The 22,170-nt window shown below is 38.6% G+C and overlaps 1 protein-coding gene across 1 annotated transcript in view; it reads left to right on the top strand.

Moving 5' to 3' along the window:
• alk (ALK receptor tyrosine kinase) overlaps positions 1-22,170 on the top strand; it is a 921,668-nt gene that overhangs the window by 234,608 nt on the left and 664,890 nt on the right. Inside the window, exon 2 of the mRNA XM_065288699.2 lies at positions 12,421-12,534. Within this exon, the coding sequence (XP_065144771.1) occupies positions 12,421-12,534 (114 nt within the window). The remainder of the gene's footprint in view (positions 1-12,420; positions 12,535-22,170) is intronic.

Below are 22,170 nucleotides of genomic sequence, written 5' to 3'. Positions count from 1 at the left end.
GCAGGTCATGAAGTCTGGATGGCAGGTGTTTCTTAATTGTCTGCAGCGTTCTGTCAAACAGGCAAAGGGTGATTTGAATGAGATTGGGCTCTGGCTCTGCCTGGGTGTGCTGCCTTCCACGGTTCCATTTGAATGTCCAACAGGAGGACAGCTTTGCACCTGTTCACTGAACTCTTGCATCCCGTTAAATCTTCGTTATGGGATGAAGGCTAGGCTGAGAGTAAGGACGTATCCTATTCCTGCGGAGAGGCACAGTACCGTGTCAGTGGCGGTCCAAGATCAGACAACACAAAGGCTGTCTGTAGCGGGCATCCGAGCGAGTCTCTGGAGGACACTGTTGAAGTCTGTGACATCAATTAGTTTGGGTCCTCCCTTACGCAATCCTCATTTCCAGTTCAGGGTTTACGATGAAGTGGTGGTCCCTGAAGAAAGTTGAGATTGCCAGTTTGATGTGGTACTACTCACTGGGAAGGTGATCAAGTGCCAGGTCATCAATGTGGAGAATCACATCCTTTGGTTGTGCAGACTGATGTGGGTGGTTTGTAGGTTAACGTGTTTGTGTAGGCTGGGGTGTTGAACAGCCATCAGTCACCTACGAGTGTTAGTGGCATCGGCTAGTGGTTTAACCGAAGCGGAACACTGGGAGTCGATCTTCATGGGCTGCAGCCCATAGATGTCATCAGTGTTGTCCTTAAAAATAAAAAGGAATGCTTGGGCAGAGATGGTGAATGTCTTTAGTGCGGCTGCACCTGCGCAGGTTTGATGCAAGATGCAGCTGCTTGTTTGGTGGGGAGGCAGTAAGGAGGCAGTTTGGTCTAGTTGGAACTAGTCCCCCCTTTTCTGTTATGCCTCAATGTTTAGTGTGTTGGTTGTGTTATGATGGACCCATCTGAAGATTGTTTCTTTCTGCTCCCTGTCCATCCTGGTCTGGTATGCAACAGCAGAGATTTTGTCCACAATCTGATGGGGTCCTGTCCAGCGTGGCAGAACTTCCTTTGACAGTCACTGGTGAGTTGTGTGAAGTGGCTGTGCAAAGCTGTTGTACTAAACATCGTCATCCACGTCCAGTTCCTCTCATGATGACTTCCAGTCGTAGTATGCCTTCTAGCCCTCAGCCATCTTCTGTAGCTGTTCCTGGGCGGAAGCGAAGGGTTCCAGATGCCTGTGAAGTTCATTGGGATTCTGGTGAGTGGTGTTGGCTGTGATGAGATTGGAATCTCAAGGTTGGTACAACAGGTGTACTGGCAGTGTCATCTGCCGTCCCGTCAATGGTTTGAAGGGAGACATACCAGTAAATTAATTTGGGGTCGATCTGATAGCCATAACACTAAAGGGGAGTTTCCGATCCCAGTCCATCTGATTTGCTGAGACACATTTCTTTGACATGCTAGCCACAGTCTGCTTGGTTCTTTCACTTGGTCCGATGAGGAGGGATGATGCTGATGTGGAGTTGGGCGTGCGCGCCTAGGGGTTTCCACACATCTTTAATAATTTCAGCGGTGAAATGGGTACCTCTATCTGAGTTGACTCTCAGTGGCAGTTCGAACCTGGCGAAGATGTGGATCATGTGTAGAGGTGCTGTGTTTTGAGCAGTGTCGTTGGGTGCTGGGAGGCTCGACCCACTGTGTGAATTGGCAAATGACCATGAGAAAATGTTTGTTGCCCCTCGTCGACCAGGGTAGCAGTTTACCCAGCCTAAAAGTCTTAAAGTCTGACCAAAATTAGCACCTGTTCTTTGCAGTGGTGCTCTGTGGTTTGGGTTAGCCGATTGTAGTTAGCAGCAAACCAGGCATCCTTTGATGCATTCTGCTAAGTCCTGCTGCATCCAGGGCCAGTATGCCACCTGTTTCAGTGGTTTGTACGTGGCTCTTGCAACTTGGTGTCTGGCACATGCTGTGTCATGTGCATACATCTGTAGGACCCCCCTATGTCAATGAAGAACCACAAGCTTAGGTGAAGTGTGGTCGTCAGGGACATAAAAGAGGATGTTGTGTTGTATATGCAGTAGGTGTTCCATGTCATTAAGAAATTTAAGGGCTGGTGTAGCAATGAGGTCAGAGTTCATGATAGGGCAGGTGGAGGGGTCTGAGAGGTGGTTGACATAGCTTGTATGGTGGTGTCGGAGGCATGTAATGCAGCTATGTCACTGTTTGAGATATGTGGAGCCAGTGTAAGTGGCTATGTGATGGGCACTGTGGTGGTGGGCGTGTGTTGGCCGCAGGTCAGTGCAATCACAGTTGGGCGGGTGGGTGGGTTGTTTGTAATGTGCACAACAGTGAACTTGAACTTTTGGTCTGAGACGATGTTCTCGCGACTGGCTAATCCATAACTTTGTGACTTGGCAATGTACTTCAGATGATTTTCTGAGTGAAAAGGTAGAATTTCTCTCACCTGAGCCCAAATTTTTACTTTTTAAAGTCTGTTAAAGGCTCAAAACTATCTAAAAAAATCTTTGCCAATGAAAAGAGGATATGTGTCCACTGGTAAGATTTACACAGGGTGTAGAAGTCTCATAGGACCGATGGTCAGGTGGATGGAAAGCACCTGTTGCAGTTTGGCTGTGAGACTGCATATTCAGCATACACCTTTGTGGTTTGAGGGTCAGATCTTGTGCTTCATCTTTGTTCTGGAGTCTTGTGAAAAGCTGGAATGACATCAGCATTAGATCAGCTCCAGTGTTGGCGAGGGTTTCCAATCTGACCTTGTGTTTCACGGTGGTTGCTAAATAGAGTCTTTTAGCTACTCCTCTCTCATTCAGGTTTCCCAGGGCCTTAGTACCAGGTTTTGTGTGGTAACTGAAAGGCAGTTAAGGCTGGTCTTCAGTGATTCTGTAGGGAAACAGATGTCTAACACAGCACTTTTCTGGTACCTGCTAAACCTGACTGGTTGATGTTTGAAATACAGTTTGTGTGCCAAAGTCTCTGATTTTTGCGGTGACTGGATCGATGGTAACGTGATGAGTGCCAGAGATTTAAGTGTTGCTTGCAGGAGGGTTTTCTGGAAAGTTCTTGCTGTATTCCAGTGCTGCTGCTAGTGATAAATAGTTCGGTTCATCCTCGCGGTCCTCCTTGTGAGGCCTCCTTTGGATTTGACTTCTTCACTATTTTCAAAATCTCTGCTGACTCAGATGTGTATGTGTCGGTTTGCTTTTGTGACAGTCAGTGGCGGCTCCAGAGATTTTCTGATGCAGGTGCTATGGGGATGCTCAACACTTAAGAGGTGGTGCTTGGAATTTTGGGGGCGTTTCATTATGGAGGTCGCATTGGACCACCCTTGGTATATATATATATAGACCCTTTTACAGCCCCTGTGACCAAATAGCCTGCTCGTGCATTTTGGCAACAGAAGTGGTGTTTTTCCCCATTGGTTCTAACGTGTTAGCAACTCAGAAAGTTTATTAAAATGGTTTCCCAGAATCAAAATGTCTGGTTGTTGCGTTTGGTTGCTCTAATATAGTATACTAATATACGTATATATGGTAACGTCTTCTATCTACTCCACTATAGTACACGGTTCTGGTAGCTGTGTTGAAAATGTTGATAAAGTCAACCTTTTTAAAAATAACTTTCTCTGTCTGTGTTGCTTCAATGCTGATTCTCGCCATACTTTCGTTGCCAAAATGCGCGTGCATACGTTGACATGTCGTAATTGTGTACAAACAGTAAAAGAGTCTATATACGCGTAACGTACACACCCGCATTAACTGACCTATACTCCTTTCGCGACTATGTAAAAGTATTAAACACAAGGGCTATAGATACAATATACATAAGACTGCCAATGTAAACCTCTGAAAATAATATTTCACAATTCTGTCACAGTCAAGCCCTGAATACAACGGAGCAACAAACAACACAATCCAACAGAAACTGTGCACACTTATGCTCAGATCACGAAATCGCACAGCCAGTTACCAACACTAATCTAATGATAAATCCGCAGTATTCCTATGGTTGGAGCATTATAGATGTAACTATGAAGAGCCAAGATTTCTGCTGCTTTAACCACCAAATTAATTCAATTTGTAATAGCCAACAGCTGGGGAAAATCAAGCACTTACCATAGACGTCTTCACAACTTTTGATTGAGTGCGAAGGCATCAATGATGTTGTCGCAATTAAGCGTCTTTGCTAAATTTCCAAACTTGCTATCAAAAACAAACTGCCGTGCGTTAAGGTCAAAGGTTCACCAGGCGCTGCGCCCATTGGCCAAAGAAGATCACCTGTTTGGGCCTTGTTATTTTACACTAAAATTTATATTTTTGAATTATTATTTAATTCCTTTTTTAACAACATGAAAAAGACTATTCAAACATGACATTAAAATATAAACATATAAAATATTACAGACATTTCTTGGGGGTGCTGGGCGGGTGCTATGGATATTATAGGGGGAGCTACAGCACCACCTAGCTCCTCCCTGGCGCCGCCTCTGGTGACAGTTCAGACTTAGCTTTGATCACTGTGTGTCGAACCTGGTCCATCTGTTGACTGTTTGGACTTCTCATTCTGACAGGGGCAGAATGGTTTCCATGGACGCTGTCCTCTGGCTGTCTGATGATCTTGGCTGTGAAGTCCTTCGACCCTCTTGGCTCTCTGCTGAAATGTCCTTCACTGTGGCGCTGTTGTTCGCCCTCCAGTCGCCGTTTTGGGGTAATTTTCAGAGAAAGAAAGGATGACAGTCTTTTCAGAGGTGGCTTTTGTTTACCGTAGGCTTTATGGACGAAGTCCTGCAGCTGTCTGGTTGTCGTCAGGTGAGGGTAGGCCATAAATCCTAAGTGTTGCATTACGGTAAAATAAAGCTTTGTAGGGGGAGGATCTTGATGTTTCCTCCATTCTTGGCTCGTTTTGTGAGCTGGAGTAGACTGAACGTCAGTTGTAGTAGTAGGCCTGTGGAGTTTCATTTCTGCTTTGTTTTAAGTCCATTGCAGCGATTAGTCCTCATCGTGATTCTGGATCTGAAAACTCTTCTATCAAGGCCATATGCAGCTGCTTATAATCCAACTTGACACTTTCTGACTGCTGGTATAGGGAGCTCCTCACCTAACGGCTGGAAGTAATCCATAGCAGATACAGCTGGTCTCTCGTGGTTACATTCGGCAGCGTGTGCACATAAAAGTCAATGTTTTGCAGGTAAGCGTGGATGTCATGGACACCTGCAGTGTTTGGACTAAATGTTGGACTGTTTCTAGCCAGCTTGTCAAGGTCTTTGGGCCACGCCATGTGTCTGTAGACATCATTGGGAAAGGTGTTGGCCCCACCCCCCTTGTGTTCTTGTGAGAGGGTTGTGGACGCTGGCTGGCAAAGTTCTTAACAGTGGGCTCTCACCCCCCTCTTTTTCAGCAGGAAACTTTGGTGGGGGAGTGCAGAGACACTGGTTGGATGAGAGGAGAATGATGCTTTCTCTCTCAATGGTTCAGCTTGCATTCTGAAACCATATAAAAGTTATTTTTGGACGGAATCACGTTCGTCCTTAGGTTGGTGATGTTGCTGAACAAGAACTTGAATTTCAGCTTGAGCAGCTTGCAGGTGGTTTTCGTAGGCCTTGGACTTGGCATCACGTTCTTTCTGTTCTGCCTTGGCTCTTACCAGAAGACTTTTGGCCTGCAGGAGCTTTCCCAGCTCCTCTTTGGCGGTCTTTTCCTGCTGCTCTCTGTGCTCTGTGTCTGTGTGGAGTTGTGAGATGGCCTTGTGAAGTTGTCTCGCCTCATTCTTTTTCCTCTTGTGTTCCTCCTCAATCAGCTGCTGCTGATCCTTAGATTCCTGTGTCAGCCGATCTAGACGAGTCTGCGCGTCCTCCTGATTCCTCCAGGCTTCCTTTGCTTGGAGCTTTAGCGTTGCTGCATCCTGTTCCAGGTGGGTGACGTTCCTTTCGTCCCACTTTAGCTGGATGATGAGGTTGTGAGCGATGGCACCTGTGATCCTTGCCATCTCCTTGTGGCTGTAGCTCTGCGTTGAATCACGGGCTATGATCTCGTCCAGGTTGCCATCATGTTGCTCTCGGTCTCGGCGCTGCAGATCGTTGGCGACATTGGGCAGGAGGTCAGATGTCGGATCGTTGAGCCATGCCTCCAGCTGGTCACAGTGGTTGGCAGGGCTGGGTGATCTGGACACGTTGGCGCACTGGTGGGTGACAAAACACAAAGAGCCAATACAAGTCCGCAGAATTTTAACGAGCTAAAATAAATAAATAAAAATACGGGCTATGTGGGTCTAACTGATGTGATCAGCTAGTGGCACAAATAAAAACTATTATCGGGGCCTTGCTTCGGTGGCGCAGATAATTAGTGTGGGTAAAAAGGGAAAAAGTTTAGTGAATGGACGATGTGTTTTAACCTATTGGTCGCTTCAGACATTTGGTTAATCGGTCGCATTACTAATACATTTTCTCATGGTTTGTGCAGATATGGTCTTTCAGCCCAAAAATAAAAATAAGATCAAAATAATTAAAGTTAATTAATTATAATGATAAAATAAAATAAAAAGCAAATAGAAGGTGAGAAAGATAAATTGCTGAAAATAAAACAAATAAAATAAAATGGATAAAAATAAAAGAGATTCAAATAAAAATAAACTGAAAAGAAAATAAGACAGCCAAACAGACAAAGTCAGAAGGCTGAGAATTGAAAAGGATGTGAGAGGAAAATAGGGATGAGAAGGGGATCCCTGTTTTAGCTTAGCAGGTTCTCTACCCTAGATTTAATGACAGGGCCTTACAGGGAGAGGGCACTATGAAGTCATGCGAGCTAGGGGAGTGGCTTAGCTAGAGTGGCTGGGCTAGGCCCAACTTGCGAGGGACAGGGGGCTTATCCTATTGCACCAGTTAAAACATAAATGAATTCACTGAGAATGGGACTTATGGGGCTAGATTCTATTCACAGTAAAGAATTAATTCAATTAAAATTTAAAATAAATCAAACTGCATTAAATTTTAAATTTAAACTTAATTAAAATACAATCTCTACAATAGAAAAGAAAATAGGAAAGTAAGGAGCGGGAGAGAACAGCAAAAATGAAATAAAATAAATCAAAATAAAATAAAAATTAAATAAAGAAATAATAACTTAATAAAGGCATAGCAATATTAATTATTATTTATAATTTAAGACCATAACATTCAATATGTAGGAAATAAAACTACAAAGTAGTAGAATAACCTAGTTATCAAAGTAAGGTCAAAAATCCCAGTTTGACTCCTGTCATACACTCCCAAAAGAGTTTATGAGAGGACCAAACGAGCTTTCCCCACCAGATGGCGATATTTCGCCCAACAAACAAAGAAAGCGGAAGTCAGGCGTAAAGTGAGAGAGAAGGAGAAGTGTTAGACACTCAAGACTGACATCTAGTGTTAGAACTAGGTAGTACGCTTTAAACTGACAAAGATTCGCTTCCATACAATAATTACATCGGCGACCGCTGCGTTGCTAAGACGACGGATGTAATTTGAGCTGTGTTCATCCGGTGCCAGTTTTGGCTTACGTTACCGGGACACACAATAAATAAAAGTCTAACGGGCTTTCTTCTCCGTTGACATAAGTTACTTGATCAAGGTTTATCTCCTTTAAAATTGAAAAGTCTTACCCTCGGGGCTTACAATTTTAAAAATCCACGTACGTGAATAAAAATGGAAACATACAAATAGACAGCTTCTCTAATTGTAATAATTTCCTGGAGATTTAACAAAAAAGGCCTTATCAGATGGGAGTACTCACTCGACCACCGCTTCTCTCTAAATAAAGGAATTATACTCTTTATTAGGCGGAATCAGACGGTAATGCGGTTACCTTAAAGACTGCAGTTAACTATACATAACAGGGGCGCGAGTCTGTTATGTCCTGAAAATGATACAGGAAATTACATTTTCATTCATACCAATATAAGAACGAACACAGTTATAGCTGATAGTTCTTTTCATTCACACAATGCAAAACACATTTGACCTGTTAACTGTTTTTGCTCAGAAATAATGTTTAAATCTGCCCGCGCTTTCTCCACCATTAATATGTAGCGATTCAGCGGGAGGAGGAGAACGGCGTTATTTAAAACACCATAAACCTCCAACCGAAACACTACGGGAATTTAAGGGAATTTGGGGAAATTCCCATATTTAGCTCAAATGGAATAATATGTACAATTAACTAATTAATTATACAAATTATTAAGATTTTAAACTGATTTAGCAGAATAATAATAACAATTAATTAATGTATTTGTCCAGCAAATACTCATAATTGTTCATTTAAGAAGTTAATTCTGTGGCCTTTAGAAAATAACATTCTTACTGCTATAAAGTATTTTTAAGCATGTAGCTTTAAGATCTTAACGGCAGATTAAGTGACATTTATTTCATGAGCATTGAACACAGAAACAATTCAATTGTGAAATGCAAAACCGGTTTATTAAACTACGTTACACTACAAAAACACACAAGACTAACTATACATACAAACAACAAACAAGAAACATATATGAAAGAGAAAGAATGGAAAATTAAAAGAGAGAGAGAGAGAGAGTAAAAGAAGGGCAATATCACTATAGACTTAACTTCTGCACAAATCATCAGAACTCTAAGAATCACCTTAATTAAAAGGGGCAATAACTTTTTACAGCGAATGAACAAGCGATACTTGCGTTTGGCTTTTGTGAGGCACGTGTGTACGTCCAGCTGTATGGGCGCGTATGCGAGGAAGAGAGTTCCTGAGTTTGTGGTCACGTGACGGAGTCCTTGGAGGTGTCCGTAGGAGTTGTTCCTTTTTGGGTTAATCCGTTGGTCTGGTTAATCTGTGGCGATTAATTTGTCCAATTTGTTTAAGTTTGTCCAAGTGTCAGGGTGCCCGAAAATAGAAGGATAGTGGTCCCACAGCAGGAAGCTGAGCTGGGAGCTCAGCTCCACGCCGTGAACGGCGTGTCGTCGAGAACTGTAGGCCAACTGTGTGCTGAATGAGCATCGATGAATTGGGGTGCAGGCCTCTTAACCTGAGTTTAGACCAACCCCTTGAAGTTCAGATGACCAATCCAAAAGGGTGTTGATAGAGTAGGAAAACTTTGTCTTTGTTTTACCAGACCCATTTGCATAGATGGACTATGCTAAAGATTTTGTTAAATAATAATTTTGATTAATATTTAACAAGTTTGATATCAGTTATGGTATGATGATGCACATCATTGATCAGGAAAGGAAAAGGGGATTATTAAGAGTGTAAACAAGGTATGGTTTGAAACACACATCAAATAGTAATCTCATGAATGTGAATTATGAGACATGCTAAAATGAACAAAGCATCCCTATAGTGTTACAAGAAAGTGGTTCATTACAGATACAAACATGCAATACAAGGATATATAATATATACAATTTAAACCAATTTATTTTGGTCTTAGCTGTGATCTTAGACAGACACATTTTTGTGTCATGGCTGCTTCGTCTCTGCTCACGGTTTGAAGTTTGCTTTGAGGTGTTAATTTGCTTAGATTGGCAAATTATAACAGCCAGAGACAGTCAATAGGTCTGGAAATGTGTGTTATCAGGAGATTAGGATCTTCTGATGAAAGTGTCCGAGCAGACCTGGTGACAAAACTCAATCTAGGGTCACAGCATGAAACCGTTAACGACCCAGACTGAAAGGACCTCTAGTTGACGTCCAGCCAGATGTTACAACGGAGTCCCTACATTCCTTCACCAATTTAGCTGCTTATTAATTTGCCTCATCTGGAGTTACAAAGAATAATCAGGATCACACCAGGAGCACACCCAAAGAAACCTTTTGCTTTGGACTGCATAAGCCACTCAGATCCCAGAAGTTCACAACGTAGAGTTACATGTTTATTAAATGCGGGATGTTTGAGGACTTGTTGTGATTGCATTGTGTTAATTACATATAAAATTTAAAATTAAGACATAATTTATTATTAAGTTATATGAACAGAAACAGAAGAAGTGGTGTTGTGGCCAACCTGATCTAAAAAAAAAAAAAATGCAGCATGAAGTTAAAACAACTTGGTTTTGCAATTTGTTAAGTTAAATTAACAAAATATGTGTTGATTTGACAAAAATGCTGCATTTTTTTACAGTGCCAGGTATTCATATATATTTTATGACTTAGCTAACTCGTATTAATTCATACAATGTAAATTCTACAAAAACATTTTGTTATTAGAAAAACAATAATGCCCCATAAACCCAACGTCACAGGGTTAAAGCAAATTTGATCATAGGATTATCTGTTTAAAACTTTTGTTGAAAAGGTGATGGATTTACAAACTTTGGTCCATGTCAGAGGCGATTCTAGGTTTAGAGCTTTAGGGGTGCTGAGCACCCAATGAGCTCCACTGCCACCATCCACTCTTTTTTCCTACAGAAACCAATAATATGTCTATTGTAAAATAACTATCATTTTAACATTGGTTCAACTAACTCCAAAATCCAGATTTTTTTGGAGACCTTTCAGGCATGAAAACGGGTCAGGGGTGAAAAAGATGAGAAGAAAATTACCCCTCTAGGATATGGGAGCATGCTCCCCCTTGGAATTTTTTTAAAATTACATATTTTAAAGCATCAATCTGATGAGTTTTCAGATGCATTTTTTTGCCAACCTTTTTATTTCTAATTAGTGGCGAGCTAGCACTTTTTTGCCATTAATGCCATATTAAAGTATCAGGACAAAAGGTGGGCTACAGCAGCAGTGTGGGTATGGTTTTATGTGAATATACAGTGTGTCTTTTTAAGCCTTTGTCAAAATGACAAATCTCCTAATTTATAAAAATATGCCTACAACATATGGTAGGATGGTAGGTTTATTAATAATTTGTTAATTTGCAGCTTTTCTTTTAACAGTCCTTTAATTGAACCATTACCTTTACTATTATGTCTAAAACAAAACACTTGTGACTCCTGCACTAAGGGTTAAAAACGTTATCCCCTTCATATTAATCTACATGTGACAATCTAAAAAAAATATTTATTGTCTAGTTTGATAGTCAGACAGTTAGTGATTTCACACATACTGTAACTTACCGGTACTTGTGGTATACAGTGTAGTTTGTTTTCACTCTGTTCCAAACACCATGTTTTCATGACGACTGACCAGAAAAGACGCACGTGACGTCATGTTTACATGACTCCCGATTGTTAAAATTAGTCTCAAATTAACGATAAATCATACAATAAACTTTAACAACGGAGACACACGTATGCAACTACCCACTGAAACGCACAAAACTGCATGCGTCTTGCAGAAGAACATTGTAACCGGCGCTTCTCTCCGTTTAAGTCTATGGACGAGTCACCCAGGTACTGTGCTATTCCGCAGCACGCGGGTACCCGCCGGACTAAAATAATAAGAAAATAAACACTTATTATACGTGTACCATGGTGATTCAGTATAAGACAAAAACACGGCTTGAAAGATTGATTCGTGATGTACTCGCTCATTATAAACATAACGTAAACATTTTGTAAGATTTGAACAAAAAAATTTCATCACAACACTTTTAACTGATTCTCAACTGTGGGTGTGTCTTGGCTAAATTACGGTCGATGAAGGTACAGAGAAGTAAAAGAAGAGGATGACACCATCTGCTAAGCGGGGAGGTTTTCATTTTCTAACTTAACATATACATTTTAAACTACAAACTAAAGAGTATGTTTTGGACATTATTTAACCTTGTCAAAGACGAACGAACATTAGATTAAATACATTTCGTGCTCCAAGTTTTTAGGGGTGCTGAGCTCATTTTTAGGGGTGCTGAAGCACCCCTAAAAAGGGGCTAGCCTCGCCCATGGTCCATGTAATACCCTTTAGACTTCATATTTTCTACCTATTTACTATTCATTCAAACTACACTTGAATAATTTAATGATGTAAAGACAAGAAATACATGAGTTCAATACTACATACATAAAAAAAACATATTTTTGGTTGCCAAATGAGTGCCCTTAAGAACACAAGGTAAGAACAACTATGGCGGAACTTGATCTCCAAATATACTTAGATCAGTGAGGCCCCATAAGCAACTAATCTATGATCTGTATCAGTAGTGCAGGTGTATAAACAATATAACCAGACATTTTGTGTACTATGTTTAAGATGTCCTAATGTGTAGGAAATGCATAATAAAATGTGCAATCATGGTAAAAAAAAATGCATACATGCACTGTAAGATACCTTGGATAAAGGTTTCCCTTAATGGTATAAATGTAGATCAAACACCATCACAATATTATCCTCAATTCAAAGCAAACCAAATCGAATTAAGAATCATGTCATTGAAATCCCTAATCAGACTATAATCCGATTCTTCATAAGACAATTTATATCTTTTGTCCAGAAATCCCTGAAAATACTAGTATCACTTACGATTTATTTTATGTTGACACTGTGGCTTGCAATACCCCTGATGGAAACTGTGGCTTTGTTTGCAGACCAACCATCGGCCAAAAACTCAGGAAATTCTTTGGCTGTCCCCAGATACTGGAACTTTTCATGGATAGCAGAGGATGAGCTAACTTTCCCTGAGGACCCAGTATCAAATTCAGGTAAGTCACCTGCTATAATTACCATAAAGTTTTTTTATCTTTGTGGTCAAAGGAAAGTACAGCACCTTACAGGATGTGATGCTTGTAGGCAGCCGATTGTCAGTGTGCATGAACATCCACGTCTTGTTCTTTACACATTCTCATAGCTTTTGACTAGCTGATCTTAAACTTGTTGAAAATCAGGCTTTAAGCGTTATAAATTATGCACAATAGCACAATTATAAAAATCCTTTATAGAAGATAACAAAGCAACCATGGGAAGATTGTGCAATCGATAAGATATCTGCATTTGGTTAAGTGAAGTGCTTCTTTGTTCACAATCTTCTAAAGTTAAATTCAAAAGAAAATTAATTTCCTTGCAGTATAGGATAGATGCAGTATATAATAGTGTCCCTGTGATTCAAGTTGTAGAATTGTGTTAGCAGTTTAATTGGATTCCCTAGTAACACACATGTATTTAAAAAACTATAAAGTAGCTTTGGATAAAGCTACTTTAAATGTTTGTCAGATGTGTACATTTAAAAAATATATACTTTATATTTAAGTTGCAATGATACAAGAAACAAGCTCCAAAGTAATACAAAAGACACGATAAAAGAGATTGGAAATCGGTTGTATTATGTACATTTTAGGACATCTTCAGACCTTCAGATCTTCTGAGGCCGTTTTGTCTGATGCCGCTTTTCCGATGCCTTGTTGTGCGAGACCTGATGCCTTTCTTTTGATTCCGTTTAGTCTGAGGCCGTTTTGCCCGATGTCTGATTGAGTGAGACCTTGATCCCTTTTAGTCCGAGGCCGTTTTGCCCAATGTCTGACTTTAGTCCAGACCATGTTTTTCTGAGAACTGATGCTAATAAGTCTGAGGCGCAATGCCATTTTTTCTAATACCTGAGTACTGACGCTGAGGTTGAGAATGTCCTAAAATTTACCCCGTACGGTTGCCTGTAACAAAAGTCATGGAACAAAATTCATTATATTACAGTAGGTGCCTTTAAACACTGTGTAAGCATACATTGCACTTGCATTGTTCTATATGGATTGTGGGTTAGGGGTGGATGTAGGTTTATGAATAGGGTCAGAAGTGTAATGTTACTTTAAATGTAACTACAATTTTAAATTAAATACATTTTCCCCCATATAATAGATATTTAACACATGTAACATAAAGGACACTCATTATACAAAAAAGGCTGCAAAAATATTGATCAATTAAAATATTTAATAAGTTATAATGTATTATAAAACATATAAGAATCTAAATTTGTAAATCTGTTTTTAAAAGATAAGCAACATATGTAGAATTTACATGCAAAACCTGCTAAGTGTGTCTTACATGTTTTCTTGTAAATTAGCATTTTTTTTATCAGACCCTTAATGGATTTTGCTAACAAACCAGTATTTCTGAATGGCCTGAGAGCAGGATTAAGTAGATTTGAAGTGAAAGTATTTGATTAGCATATAGTACGTGTCAAGAGCATTCTGTTAATATCTTGATTTTTATTTTTTAATGGATTTAGCGGCCAATCTTATGCGGTAACATCAGACTTGGGTGATTTTGTTCCAGTAAAAAAATCCCTTTTAGCATGACCACATCAACTTAAAAAGGTAGCAACGTGTAGCAATTTGAATAAAAATATATTCCTAGGTCTATTGTGCACAGCTAATTCATGCACATTACTCTCATAGTGAAAAAAACCTTTGTAATCCTTCATCAGAATGTAATAACTTGCTCCATTCAAGTATATAAAGCCCAAATGGTCAGATTACAAAATAAATAGATATTTTCAAAAAAAGGATTTAGGTTTTATAGCTTTTAACATCATGGTAATGGAGTATGAAAAGCAACTGAAGGGGAATTGTTAGAGATAATGTTTTTGCATTTGTTTGTATGCATGAATAAAACAACATCTACATATCACCTAAGAGAGCTAATATGCGTGTGACTGAGAGGTAATGGCTTCAATAAAACACACCAGGGCATTATATGAGCGAGAATCTGTACGTCAGTTACCCTGTTGGGATGTGACGGCAATGAAAGTCTCTCAGCAGCAACAGCTTAAGTCAGAGGTCATTTTGTCTGCCATAATTCAGTCATGCTGTTGCCAAGACCCATCACATAAAGCTGTTTACGCAACACTTCCACTGATTGACGTGTGGAGATTGAGACCGGAGTGGTTGTGACTGAGACCCTTTCAGGCTCTGCAATTAGTGTTTCTCCACTGGCTATGCTCTTCTTTATTTATGTTTGGCCCTGAAAACCTGACCATGTACACCACACATCAACATAAATCAAACAATGGTCTTCGAATTTTAGGTCTGGAATAGAACAGTTGCCTTCTCTGTGACATCACTTGCATGGACCATGTCCTGAAAAATCATCAATACCACCTGAAATGCAATATGTTTAACACCAGAGAAATAAAATTGTGGCTTAAATACAGAGGTATCCCAGGAACAGTGGCTGGTTGCACCAACTCTGTGTAAATTACAGGCTAGAAAGTGCACGTCATTACGTCATTACGTTATTACGTCAGTAAAAAAGGTGTGATTTCAGCGCTGCACGCATAGGATTGTGGGTGATTTCAGAGTGCAAAGGCTACACATAGGCATCCTTTCCTGTATATGGGATATTTTTCGAACAAAGGACTCAGTCCTTGGTTGAAATTCCGAGGATCCTCGACATTGGAACAGTCCTTCGAAGCATGTCGATTACGTAACATCCTCAAAATTCTGGCTTCCGGGGATCATTCCTTGACACTGAGAAACACCTTCAAAATACACATTTCCAAACTCTTCCTATTCAAACACACCTGAATCCACTCTTCAGCTATTTAGTAGAGACTCCAAGAGGGGAACTTTGGGAGACATCCAAAACGTGCACTGTTTGAATTCGAACTAAACATAGTTTTGGCATAAGGGGGCACTAACAAACTAATTAATATTTTGGTTTGCATAATTAAACTTTGTTAAAAATCTTTGTACAAACTAAAGCTTCTTATCAGAAGTCACAGTTGGAATAAAAAGTAGACTGTCTGAACTAAATCAATAAGATCTTATTTTAGTTGACATACATCAATCCTTTATACATATATAATAGTGCTGACATTTATACTCGCTTAGATTTTTAAAACGAGAGTGAATAAATTACCTTGTAGGCAGCGCTCTGTGTGCAATGGTCCATGTTGTGCATGTCAAATAAAATCAGTCATAAATAAATGTCACTTATTATGTTTTTTTTAATCGATCCTTTTGAATTTTAAACACAGTTTCTGAGTTAAAATTCAGCTGCAGTATTATTAACATACATTTTACACCTAAAACATAAATATACCTATTATGTTATTTACAACAGTGTGGTATTGAATATTAAATATATTAATATTTAACCATTATTTTGCGATGCAAATGAAGTTAACTAAATATAGGATGAACTCAAATTTGCTGAATTTTTGCTTACAAAGTTGGTATTGGATTATTTAATTATTTGGGGTTTAAAACAATATAATCAGGGTTTTAAGTTAACTTTTTTTGATCACCAGCCAATGTGGCTGGTAACTTTCTAAAGGTTGGTTCGTTCTCCTTCTTCCTTGTGTTTTCTGATGGATGTGCTCCATTCGTTTCCATGGTTTCTAACGCTTGTTTTACGACAAACTGCACGCATCCAATGGCCGTATGAAACATCATCACGTAGCATTACGGCCCAGTGTTCATAGGAATATATGAAGTACTGCCAGGGGGATGAATGACCGAGAACCGAGCTTTATGTATCATGCATGCAATGCCTCATGCATCACCGGCCAAACTGGTTAGTAAGTTTGCATTTAGTGGTTTGGCAGGTGTTAATTTAGAGCTCTGAATAAAATGTTATACAATTATGATTTCAGTATTGCTTTAGTTTGTGAACTACACAATGCACAAAATTTATCTCAAACTGACAGTCTGTAAAATTCCCAATGAATAGGCATAGAAAGAAAAAAATTGAGAGCAGAATTTTTTTTTTAAATGACTTATAAACACTTTTATTTCAGCTCTTTATAATATTAATTATGAATTGTTATTAATATAAACAAACCAAGGTATATAATTAAATCATGTGGTTTGATAAAGGTATAAGTATACTATAAGATATTCTGGATTTCTTTTTCTGTTTGATTGACAGATGCAGTGGTGCAAACCCAACATTAGTGTTTTGAGGTTAGTTACAACACTGTGGCAGGCAGGACAGATTTGGATTTTGGAATAATGGGAACCGCGGATTCATCACTGCACTTAAAATAGAAATATAGACATTTGATACTGTAGAATCAATAAAGCGGGATGATTCATTTAAAATGGCTATTATCCATCCTTCAGATGAGATGTTAAACCGAGGTCCTGACTCTCTGTGGTCGTTAAAAATCCCAGGACGTCCTTTGAAAAGAGTAGGGGTGTTCCACTGTATCCTGGCCAAATTTGCCCATTGGCCTACTAATCATCCCCATATATACTGATTGGCTCACTCTGTTTTCACTCCACTAATAAGCTGTTGTGTTGTGGGCGTTCTGGCACAATATGGCTGCTGTCACATCATCCAGGTGGATGCTGCACATTGGTGGTGGTTGAGAAAAATGCCTCTTTCATATGATGAGCACTTTAAGTGCTCCTGCAGAAAAGCGCTATATAAATGTGATGAATTATTATTATTATTTTTATTATTACTCGTATGTGCTAGACATTTTCAACGCAGACAGACAAATCTTTGGTTAGCACAGATTACATACGAACGTGTAAGCTTTAAGGTTTGTTTTTTTAAGAGACATGAACTTGGAAAATTATGGCCATGCAATTAATCTCTACATCGTCAGACTCTGCCGTTATACCGCTCTATCCCGGACACAATAATATGTCTGTCGACTTTACCTCTGCACGTTCTGTATGTAATCGTCTGACAATCTCTGCAAAGATATAAAACAGATGACATGAACAATAAGAGTATGTGATCTAAGAAGAGAAGACGCTGCTGCGTCTGAGCTCACTGCTGCTTTTTCTGCTTTTATTAGCTACAAATACCCACAGTATATTATACATTGATGCTGTTAATATAAATACAAGCTATGGCAAATACTTTAATACTTTAATGGCAGCATTGCATTCATGTTGCAGCTAATAAAGTCATCAATGTCCCTCTGTTTACAATACAATGTCCTTTCTACTAATGGAATTTGTGTTCATGATGGACTGATTCACAACTAATGGAGTGTAAAAAGACACCACCAATGACAACAAAAAGACTTAAAGGGGACATGTCATGAAAATCTGACTTTTTCCATGTTTAAGTGCTATAATTGGGTCCCCAGTGCTTCTACCAACCCAGAAAATGTGAAAAAGAACAACCAAGTAACTACGTTTTGGTAAACCTTTTTCTGCGAACATGAGAAAATAGGTTATTGAAATTTGGCTTCCCATTTATGTCAGAATGGGATAATACCGCCTCTTAATCTGCACTATTCAACTAAAACACTATGTAGTGCAGAGATCAGTTCATTTGCATTTAAAATGGTATTTTGAGCTAGAACTTCACGTACACACTCTGGGAACACAAAGGATTTATTTGGCATCTTAAGAAAGTCTTAAAAATCTTAAAAATCATACCATAAACAAAAAAAAAACAGCATAAGACAAAACAAAGATTACATATTAAATTTTCCTCTTTCTTGTTTAAAATGATGTATAGATTATATTTTTAATATTTAATAATTAAAAGTATATTTACTTATAAAACATTGCTTCTTTGCAAGCATCATTTAGTGGCTTCAATGGGGAAGTGCAAGAAATAGTTAAAGAGATATTTTACCCAAAATAAACACTCTGTCAACATTTACTCAGTCGTATGGCATTCCCAACCTCAAAAAGACTCCAGTATTTTAAAGAATTTTGAATAATATGCAATTTATGTGCAATGGAAATGAATGATGACTGAGGCTGTCAGTATCTAACATTTAAGAATAGTATCAAATACAGACTACTATCAGAAAGAGAAGAGAAAATGTCACAATGAGAACAGGAAGACAGAATTATGCAGTTATGTGAAAATGGGTGAGTTTTGGGCTGAGTTTTGAAGGTAAAGCTTGATGAGATATTACAGCAGGACTGTGAAAGTAAAATCCAAGTTTAGAAGCCATGACAGCACAGATCTGCTGCCAAAAAGTCACAAATAAGGTACTTTGAGTAGGTCAGAGTCAGAGGACTGGCCAGTTTAAGAATAAAATAGTTTCAAAAGGGGGGAATAAGGCCATAAAGGGATTTGAAGGTCAAAATGTAGAATTTATTATGAATACAGAATAAGATATGAAGCCAGTGCAAATTATAAAGACTGGTGGTGACAATGACAATTTCATTTTTTTTGCAAGCTTTCCCTTTAATCATTTGATGCACAATATGGGTCAAAAGTTACCCGACAGATTTTATTTTCTATATATTTGCAGGAAATTTTTTCATTCAGTGTTCCAGGTATTGTTCTGTGTAGCGCTTTGAAGTTATTTTTTTCAATTTGCACCTTCAAAATGAATCAAATTGGAAACATTGGTTTCAAACTTTCATTTTCAATTTTTCATGAGCAGTACCGTCCCTCCCTATATGCAGAGTATGCAAGTTTGCGTAGGGACCCAACTCCCCCGGGGGGCACCATCTCAGTTGTTCAGAAAATAAAAACCTTTCATTCTGTATAAATATAAATCACAGCAACATACATACAAATTGTATGACATTTTATAGAGCATTTTGCAGTAAGCAGATGTGTAAATGTACTGTATAGCTTTGGCTGGGGACACCACCAACTCATCTGCCTGATTTAAATAGTATAACAATGTACTGCATAACGTTTTGAAGCATGGTGAAGATATCTAAAGACATTGGTTGTTTTGTATATGCTAACAACTACCCTTATTCATTATTTAAATGAACAAAACCTGCTGAACTGAATGCTTGAGTGTCAATCAAACACATGTATTATTGAGAACATAACCATACATACCAACTTTTACTTTTTTAATAGACATCTTCTATTTTCTTAAAGCTGACTTTTAATTTACTTACAAGAAAGACATTTAGTAATTCCCCAAATCAGCTTGGATTCAAACTGACACATTGCATATTTGTATAATTATAGTTTGTGTTGCTGTCAAAATACACATATAAATGATAACAATAGCATTTTAATAAAGTTCTATTCTCACATATACTATACTTGTTGTTGTTGTTATCTTTTAACTAAAGGGGGCACCACCGTAAAAGTCCGCTTAGGGCACCCATTTGGCCAGCAGTGGCCCTGTTCATGAGTACAAATGCATAATTCTCTCTCGGTTTAATTCTCAATTTTACAAACACAAAACATACTTATTATTCTAATTTTCAAGGTCTGTTGTTTGTGTTTGTGGCTGGATCGTACTATTATTGCTGGGGGTGGGGTAGCCTACAGCTGGCCACGGACCCACAGCGCTATTGGGTTATAAAAGGCCTATGGCTGATCTGACCATATTTATCTACTCCTCTTTGTATATTAGACATGAATTAACTATATTTTTAATAAAAATAATAATGTATTTAATCACTCCTTGAAGTGAGGGAGGGGAGGTACTCTCTTGTGCCAATGACACAGATATTAGAGATCATAAAACCCATAGAGATGTGAAAACCCTTTCAAATGCAGATTGACCACCCAAATGTAACAAGCCTTATATAATATGACTGGGTATATCTGTTACAACACTACAGATCATATCCTACAGTATATTTAGCTGCATGAATAGCTTCTAAAGAATCTAATAAAAGTGGTGCAGGGGTGTAAATTAACTGAAAGGATAAACACAAAAAAAAATATACAGTACAAACACTTTAGATTTATTAACAACAGCAGTAAACACTGCTCAGTCAAGACATGTACATGAATTTTACTGTCAGCTTGTTTATGCAGATTGTATTTTATAAGCTTGTTCATGGTTTTTATAATTTAAGACTATATTTAAAGTACTGACAGCTGTCAAGAGGGCATTAATGTTGGGCAAAAGTACAAAAGCAGATGATGATGAAAACTGGATGTGCTCTTAGATACTGTATGCCCTGGGCACTTTAAATGCAGGGAGTGCTCATGGGAGTTGTAGTTTCGTAGTGTCGCACCGCACATTGTTTATTATTTCACATGGCTTTTAACTCTTTCCCCACCAGCATTTTTCATGATTTTCACAAAAGTTTAATGCCTCCCAGAAATTGCTCTTCTTAAATATATAAACATACAATATATCAAATGAAAGAACAGGCCCTCTGCTTTACAAAAAAAGTTTCATCCTACCTTTATTAATTCTCTTTTTATCACCTCTCAAATATGGGTAGGTTTCTTCAAAAACACCAAATTCTGAGTAAAAAGCTGAGATAATAAAATGTTTCAAAACAATCCTCAAAACATACACGGAAATACAGCTGTTTGCCCAGCATGGGCAATACTTCTGAGATACTGAAATACTGTCAATGGCGGGGAAAGAGTTAAAAAACTACAATTACAAAATTATATTCAACCCGCCAAAATAGCTAGAATAGAAAATCTACTGAAATCTACCCACATTTGTTGACGGTTGTTGATGTCAAGCTCTGCCGATAGTGTTTACTTTGAATGGGTGTTTAGACTGACACATATTCTTTCGCTCCCATCCTGAAGGTTACTCGGTATTCAAATGATAAAAGAAAGCTTCCAATAAACTGCTTTTATTTGCATGATTTGTCGAGAAGATAAATACAGCTGATAATTTACTTAGTGCCCCCTTCCTGTAGTATTATGTCATTACTATTAACTCTTTCCCCGCCTTGGATGAGTTATCTCATCAATTTATTTTCTGTAATGAACCTGATGAGTCCAATCAGGCTGCGAACCCGGGTCTTCAATTTGACAGTCATCCACACTGTCCAATGAGCCACCTATTCCTCCTGTTTACATTTTATGCAGGGTGTACACAGTCCCAATTTAAACAATGAAGAGGCATACGCACTTTGCAACACGTGACAAGTGAGTTAATTTTACAATTATCTTTTCACACTGAAAATAGTTAACCATGGGTTATTCGAAACCCCAGGCTAACTGAATCCTGGGTTATCTGTTTCACGCTTCATACTATACCATTCATACTTAAACAGAGGTTAAGTGATTACCATGGGTATTTATATTCTGACATTTCACACTGTGCATTCCGAAACCCTAGGTCAGGTGTATGAAACCCTGCTCCTACACCTGTCTGTAATTATCAAGCAACTTGATTATCTGCTTTAGCTATGCTTAATTAGGATCATAACGTTCTAACCATGCTTTGTTTCACACTGCATGCATTTGGCACCACAATCCGAGGTTAACCACGCAAAAGCAGGACTAAGTGTGCTTCTGAGCAGGGTTTCATAACCCTGGGTTAATTTCAGGGATAACCCCGCTTCAAAATTACAAATGTAAAACACTCCTTAACCTACACTGTAAAAAAATAGCTGTAATAATGCAGCTGGTTGCCAGTAACTTACTGTAGAAGATAAAGACTGAAAATGTTTCATGTTCATTTAACTTTGGAAAAAATGTTGCCATTAAATAACATAAATGTAAAATCTACAGTAAGTTACTGGCAG

The sequence above is a fragment of the Paramisgurnus dabryanus genome, chromosome 17 (assembly GCF_030506205.2).
Source record: "Paramisgurnus dabryanus chromosome 17, PD_genome_1.1, whole genome shotgun sequence".
NCBI classification, from domain to species: domain Eukaryota; kingdom Metazoa; phylum Chordata; class Actinopteri; order Cypriniformes; family Cobitidae; genus Paramisgurnus; species Paramisgurnus dabryanus.
The sequence above is the reverse complement of the archived record's forward strand: the minus strand, read 5'-3'. Positions and strand labels throughout refer to the sequence as shown.